Below are 7,900 nucleotides of genomic sequence, written 5' to 3'. Positions count from 1 at the left end.
TTTCCCAAGTGTTGCTCCTGATTAATAGACTTGTGCTTCTGGTTTTACCCTCATAATTCAATTGTGTGACTCACAATTTTCAACTCACAATGTTTCTCACTACAAATTCATTGTTTTTTTTAACGATTCTCAACTGCAAAAAGCATAAATTTTAAGACTAATTTGTTCATAAGAATTTCACTCAAGATTTATTGGATATTAATTACAACAAATTGAACGGATTAGTAATTTTGCCTTACAATTTTTTTTATTTTATTTTGTTATTTATGTTTTGAGTTGGGTTAGAAAAATGAGAAGAAAATAAATAATTCTCTCAAAATTATTCTTTTTTTTTTATTACCCATAAAAAAAAAAAAAGAATAACTCTCATTTTTACTAGTTGTACACCTTTTTATTCTTAGTAGAAAAAATTACAACAAATCCTTTCACACGTTAGTTAATTACCTTGGGGCAGGTTAAGGACATTAAAACATTGGGAAATACATAGAGCTTGGAGATTTTCTTGTTCTATTTTTCCAACTTTTTAGTCAACTCATTGTTTGTTTATTCCTTCAATGCTTCAGCCTTAAATAACACACATTTTAACATACACTGTCATTTCTCTATTTGAGCAACTACTTTCCAAATTAATAAACGCCTAACACATACAATTAAACCCCATTTTTATCACTTTCTATCATATCACACACTTTAACAAACATATTTAACTTGTCAAGTATCGATGCTCTTAGTATATTTAAAACCAAAAAAAAAAAGCATTATTGCAATCTCAACTCCGTGATTCATATCACTTCACACTTTTTGTTCCTTGCTCAAAACTCATAGGTGATTTCAACACAATATAGATAAGAAGGTATCAAGAAAATGGCAAGACAAAAGTTTATTCATTGACAGATTGTGAATCTGATCTCATCAAATATATTATTGGTTCGAACTTGGAAGGAAACTGATAAAAGAAGCTACATCGATACCACGACTCAATACAGGAGCATAAACAATTCTGATAATCAAATTCTTTATGTTATGCTTAGACTGATTACAACATAAATGATCTATTCTGATTTGGACAATTATATGATTTCAAAATCAATCTTTCCTAAAGGAAAAAAAATAGGTAACGGAAGAAGCTACTTTGATTAAGCTTAATTCAGGGCCTGAAGGGTGTGAAAGCAACCACTGAGTTATGCCCACCGAAGCCAAATGAGTTGGAGATAGCTGCATTAAATATGAAATTTTGATTAGAGAATGGTGGAATGGATGTTACTAAACTCATTGCCATGGTTTAAAAAATAAATAAACAACACAAGCAGGTATAGTTTGTTGTTTGTCTTGCATATAGAAAATTTCCAAGCACATGCAATTAATCGAAGTTTCTTTGTTTCGTTTAAGCATTGAACGCTGATACACGTACCAACATTCACTTCATGCTTTTTCTTCACATTTGGAACACTGTCGATTGTGACCTCAGGCTCCAAGTTCTGCAAATTAATATAAAGAAAGCAATATGGAGACATGAAATACACCATAAAAACAATGAAACAAAGAAAATGTTGCGCAATTGGAGAATAGGGTTTTTGTGTAGTACATATTGGTTAATGGTTGGATGCAACCACCCAGTGGTGATTGCTTTTATGGTTGCTATGGCTTCCAATCCACCAGAAGCTCCAAGCCCGTGTCCAATCATTGACTGAAAACAATGAAATGAGAAACTCAATCTATTCACTTATAATGTTCTAGTACCCATTTGGTTAGTTGGACCTTATGTTACCGAAGATTCTAATTCACAATATTTAGTTCAACATTCAATCAATGTGTCAAGAATAAAATTTTGTCACGCAATTGCATTTTTTCAATTTCAATATGCTTATAAGATTTGGGTTTCTTGCCTTGGTCCCATTCATCTTGATCTCAGATGTGTCCTTAAAGACTTTCTTGACAGCATTAACCTCTGCCAAATCCCCAGCAAGTGTTGATGTTGCGTGGGCATTAACATAATTCACCTGCAAATTATGAATTCAAGATTGTTTGCATCAGAATCTACGATTTATCACATTGTGACTGAAAAATATGCTCGTTTTTAGGTCAAGAGATCACAATAAGGCACTCTTACCTCCTCCGGGGAGACTCCAGCATCGTCCAAGGCCTTGGATATACATGATGAAACTCCAAGGCCATCTGACCGAGGATCAGTCATGTGATGAGCATCACACGTTATGGCACCTCCCAAGTACTCTGCAATTATATTGGCTCCTCTTTTCATTGCATGCTCTAAGCTCTCCATAATCTTTCCTCAATCAACAAAAACAAATATTTATAAATTTGGAAGACAAAATAAATTAGAGGAAAAATTACACTTTACTCCCCTCAACTATAAACCGTTGTTACTTTGCCCCTTTCAACTAAAAAATGCTGCAATTTACCCCCTAATCTTTTGATTTGTTTAAACTCAATCTTCTGTTAACATTTTGCTATGAAAACAGAATGAAAAAGTAGCATATGAATTGTACATGCCAATTTTATGACCAAAAATGTTTATTTAAGAGGTGATTTTATACATATATGTGATAGATATGTAATATTTGTCATGTACATATATTTTTTCTCACATATTTCTTCATAGGAGAATGGAAGATATATAAATATCTCTCAGATTATGTAAATAAATTAGCTCTTGAATGAGCAATTTGGCAATAAAATTGGTATGAGCAGCTCACATGCCATTGTTTTGTCCGCTTTCGTGGGCAAAATGTTAATAGAAGGTTGACATTGAAACAAATCAAAAGATCAATGGGGTAAAATGTAGTTTTCCCTAACCTAAAATAATAAGACAAATTAACACAAATAGGCCAAGTCACAATGTCATCAGAACCAAGTATCAAATGACAAAATCAGATGAAGTACTAGATTACCAGAACACCAGAGCCTTCTCCAATGACAAAACCATCACGATCTTTATCCCACGGCCTTGAAGCTTTATGGGGTTCATCATTCCTTTGAGACAATGCTCGACAAGCAATAAAGCCACCAACCCCAGTAGCCATGACTGCAGCCTCGGTCCCACCAGCAACCATAATATCCGCTTCACCTCTTCTAATGTGATTTGCAGCTGCGTAAAAGCAGTAGTTTGCAGTTGCACAGGCTGTTGAAATCGAGTAATTGGGTCCCATTAATCCAGTATCTATAGCTAATAATGCTGAACCCATGTTAGTGATTGAATAAGGAATAAAAAATGGAGTTATCTTCTTATATCCCTTCTGGAGAAGAGCCTCAACCCCATTGCTGAAAGCTGTCAAACCTCCCATGCCTGACCCCACTAGAACTCCTATTTTTGATCTGTCCATCTGCAATATACAGGTGAGGAACTTTAGTATTTGAAATATTTCATTTTATTTTAGGTGAAATACATATTGCCAATTTAATGGTTAGTATGGGACTAACAGTTTCAAGGACTTCAGGTCCAAGCCTGGCATCATCAAGGGCCCTCCTGCCAGCAACCAAACAGTACCTCCAGCAGTCATCGAGACGGCGATCATTCTTGCCGTCAATGTAGCCTTCAGAGGAGAAGTCACGAATCTGACCGGCAAATCGAACAGAGAAGCTCGAAGCATCAAACCTATCAATAAGGGTGATCCCACTTTCTCCCTCAAGAAGTTTATTGTAAAATGTATCAATGTCGCTGCCAAAAACTGATACAAGGCCCATTCCGGTTATGACAATCCTTTTCTTGGGATCCTTTTCTCGTTTGGGAACTGAAACAGTTGGAGAGGCCATGGCCTTGATCCTTCCGCATTTTGAAGCTGCAAATATGAAACTCTATTACAATCAGAACATATCAAGTAGAAAACCGAAAGTTAAATAAAATATTGAATTTCTTATTTCAAGTCTAAGATAAATGCCTCACAAGATGTGTGCATAAATAACTGAGTAGATCCATTATTGGAAACAATGAAGAAAAGCAAACTCAGAAATGTCTCGAAGTAGTTTCAATACAGATCAGAATTGAAGGACCACCTATGCAGATGGTGAGTTATTGCAATTCCTAAAAGTGGAAAACAAAACATAACAGATGTTGAAATTGTTACGACTGTTAAGTCGCCAATTTTTCCAAAAACTAATGGTGTGTTTGGTTGGAGGATTTGGGAAGGAATTTGGAAAGGAAAAGGGAAAAAGTGTGTGAAACTATGTGAAATTTAGGCATATTTTATTCATATTTCACCTACTTTTTCCATTTTTCTTTCCAAATCCCTCCTCAAATTCCTCAACCAAACACAACATAAAGTCACCAATTTTTCCAAATGCTTAAGCTGTTAGAGAATGGGCTCAACAATGTATATCACGCAAACAGAGAACCAAACTACCAAACAAAGAAGAAACCAAACGGAGAAAGAGTACAAAATGCCAATGGAGAGATTTGAACCTAGAACCACTCTCAACTTGAGCTCTAATACATGTTAAGTCCAAAAGCTTAAGTTGCTAGCAAATGAGTCCAACAATGCATGTCAAGCTATCTAACAGTAACAAATTGTGAAACTTTTTTTTCTCAACCAATGATAAATCACGAAGAAGATTGATATAGAAAAAGACACAAGAAAAATAGAACTTCTCAAACAGAGAGGTCAAGATTCCTGTACAAGGCTTAGAAATTCAGTGAAATCAATAAACACACAGAAAAGGGTGTATTTTCATAACGAGATTGATCGTGGTTATTGCTCATTTACTTTATTGCAATGTACAAAATAGAGATTTTTAATCTCATTTCAAGACCAGCCTCTCTTAACCATCAGCAATATCGAAGCAATGAATCCTATGGGCAATTTGACAGCAATGTCTAGTGAATTGAAGAACATGTGAACAAAGTGTTGTAAAGAGATTTGAGTACTACCAGCACAATGATACATAATCAAGAATTGGGAAGGGAAAGGATGATCAAACCTGAAGTAGAAATGAACCCATTTGGCCTACACCCAGCTGAAGGCACTTGCTTGCTTTCAACTGCTCGGAGTCCATTGTGTTGAACCAGAGAAGCTCCATTGTTGCTTGATTCTTTGGCTTTCAAGACCAAACTAGAAGAACAAGTACCAGCAATGCCTGCCATCTCTCTCTCTCTCTAAAACAAGACTGATTTGATAGATAGATAGATAGAGCTATTACATAGAGACAGAGGAGAGAGGATGGGGATGGGCAGAAAGAGAGAATTAGCGTTGTTGGATTGTCAGTGACGAAATTCAACAAACATATAGAGTGGAAGGAATTAACAAGGACAAAAATTTGGGTAGGAAAGGCTGCCCAACTATTTCTATCATGAGAATTAAATATCAAAATCGGTGAAAATTACAATATAGGTATATATATATACTAGCAAATTATTATGATCTAATTAGTAATTTTAAGAGAATTTTTGAAAATCAAAATTGTGTGAGGAAGTTTCAAAAAATAAATATAAGAAAGTGTTTTTTTTTTTTTTTTTTTTTGGGGGGGAAAGTCAGAGAGAGCACAAAGCTCACGTTTCCAAATAGCCGTTAAACAACTCCCGAACAACCAGTTTGAATAGAATAGAGTAGAGAGGAAAAATATATTATGATCTTGGACACCACGTGGATTTGCCTGGACCAATCACAATTCTTTATGCTTGTTCTCTAATTATTTAACATAATACTAAATCTTAACCTTTTAACTAATCATTATCACCTGAGATAGGTCTTGTTTGGTATAACTTAAAAGGTACTTATTTCAACTTTTAGTTGAATTTAAGCTACAATTGATGTGTTTGGTAGAGTTTAAAATCACTTTTTGTAGCTTAAATTAAGCCAAAAAAGTGATTTTTGACTGAGTGGCTTCTAGGGTGCTTATTCATTCAGCTTAAGTGGGAAGTTAAACTTGAGGGGGCAAAATTACTTAAATGCCCTTTATTCATTTGAAGTATTATATATAATTGTCATTATATAAAATACAAAAATAATCACTGTTCATTCTTAGAGAGAGAGAGAGAGAGGCGATTTCCAACGAGGGGCGATTTCTGGCAAGATCTGGTTCATTCACTGTTCATTCTCTCTCTCTTTCTCTCTCTCTCCTCTCTCTCTCTCTCTTGCGAACCAGTGCTCTCTATCTCTCTCATACTCACGAACTAGAGCTTTCTTCTCTCCCTCTCTCTTCGTTCTCTCTTCACCACCACCATCACGTTGATGATCGAAACCCTAATCGTCAATTGCGTGATGATCGCGATCTAAAATCCTAGAGTCATGATCGACTGCGTGACAATCAATGGTCCGTCGTCGTCCCCATCCCCCATCGTCGTTGTGCCTTCGACGGTGATCGAAACCCTAACCGTCGACGGTGACGATCGATTTCAGTTTTTTTTTTTAAATAATAATAATAATAATAATTAAGCATTTTATAATTTAGCCATCAATAATAATTTAGCCATTTTAGCCATTAATTAAGCATTGATACTAATTAATAATTTTAGTATTAATTGATGCTACTTAAGCAATTAATTGATACTAATTAATTTACAATGAAAAAATAAAATAATTTTACTAAAAATTAAAAAAAATGAAATATCACTAAAAAAATGATATAAATTGAAAAAAATGTAAGGATTTGTCAAATGAAAAAATGAATTACTAAAAATGAAAAAAATGAAATATCACTAAAAATAATTAAAATGAATAATAATAAAGAGTAATAATAATATGAAAAATAATAATAATTGATGGACAAATTGATACTAATTTTAATAATTGATGAACAAATTATTAATAATAATAATAATAATAATAATTAATAATTGATACTAATTTTAATAATTGATGAGCAAATTGATAATTTTTATACTAAAATCACAATTAATAATAATAATAATAAATAAATAAATACAGATATAAATAATTAAAATGAATATACAAAAAATAATATGTAATGAAATCGCAACATTAATTTAAATTAGAACATGAATTAATTTTAAAGAATTAATAAATTAAACAAAATTAACAAAGAAAGAAGAGAAGAAAAAAAAATTAAAAAAAGAAAAGAAAAGAAGGTGAAAAAGAAAATAAAAGAAAATAAAGTGAAAAAGAAAAAGAAAAAGAAAAAAAAAATTATAAATGAAATCACAAATTTTATATCTTATAAGGGCAAAAATAACAATTATGCAACAAAAAATTATTTTACAGGTTATTTACCAAACACTACTCTGCTGTTTAAATCCATAATTTCACAGCTGCACCAAACAGGTTACCAGCTTAGGTTCATAACTGTAAATTATAATCTGTTAAGTTATAATTTATAATCACTTTCTCACAGTTTTACCAAACGGGACTACTAGGTGATTGTAGCTGAAGACTACTAAATAAAAGGTCTAATCATATAGGGTAACCTTATATAGTAGTAGGATTATTCAATCATGTAGTGATAAGTTATAAACTCACACATAAATAGAGATTCGAACTCACACTTTTGATACTAGTATAATTTATCCTGCCTTAAAAGATTCATCCAACGATCATATGTGATACGATCCGGATGACTAACCCAAGAAGAATGAAACCTAAGCCTTCAAAACTTATGCTCTAAAATCTTACCAAAGGGTCACCACCAAATAACTTCTTACCAATGGGGGCAGAGCCAATGAATGCGTAACTGATATTGCGGGTAGTTAATGACTGTGAGTTGCCGGGTAGCATTCATCCCACGTGAATTTGCTTTTGTTTTTTGTACGAGGAAGATTATGTACACACCCCCTCAATATTGGAGATGTTACTGTGCGTTAAGCACAGGAGCAGTTGCTGCGCACCCTTCAACGGTGCCGTATTAGCTATTTTGATAAACAATTATTCCATGGAAAATTTACTCATAAGTCCTAGTTTTTGAAACGTTGAACCATTTAGTCTTAAAAGTTTTC

The 7,900-nt window shown here is 33.4% G+C and overlaps 1 protein-coding gene across 1 annotated transcript; it reads right to left on the bottom strand.

Annotated features, from left to right (window-relative positions):
* Positions 1–854: 854 nt before the first annotated feature.
* LOC114300910 (3-oxoacyl-[acyl-carrier-protein] synthase I, chloroplastic) lies at positions 855–5,461 on the bottom strand. The gene is made up of 8 exons (XM_028245793.2): positions 4,933–5,461; positions 3,439–3,797; positions 2,910–3,341; positions 2,111–2,284; positions 1,887–2,000; positions 1,586–1,687; positions 1,412–1,478; positions 855–1,215 (listed from the first exon to the last, which is right to left on the bottom strand). Exons 1-8 carry the CDS (start codon positions 5,093–5,095, stop codon positions 1,148–1,150), a joined length of 1,479 nt encoding a protein of 492 aa, XP_028101594.2. The 5' UTR covers positions 5,096–5,461; the 3' UTR covers positions 855–1,147.
* Between the last annotated feature and the right edge of the window lie 2,439 nt (positions 5,462–7,900).

This window comes from Camellia sinensis, chromosome 11 (assembly GCF_055761805.1).
Source record: "Camellia sinensis isolate YWXY chromosome 11, ASM5576180v1, whole genome shotgun sequence".
In the NCBI taxonomy this organism is placed as follows: domain Eukaryota; kingdom Viridiplantae; phylum Streptophyta; class Magnoliopsida; order Ericales; family Theaceae; genus Camellia; species Camellia sinensis.
Note: the sequence above shows the minus strand (reverse complement) of the source record. Positions and strands in the feature narration are given on the sequence as shown.

Coding starts and splice junctions, on each gene's coding strand:
- LOC114300910 (XM_028245793.2), bottom strand. CDS start 5,095: ATGGCAGGCATTGCTGGTACTTGTTCTTCTAGTTTGGTCTTGAAAGCC. Junction 3,342..3,438: donor GACCTGAAGTCCTTGAAACT/GTTAGTCCCATA, acceptor TGTATATTGCAG/ATGGACAGATCAAAAATAGG. Junction 1,688..1,886: donor TCAAGATGAATGGGACCAAG/GCAAGAAACCCA, acceptor CATTGTTTTCAG/TCAATGATTGGACACGGGCT.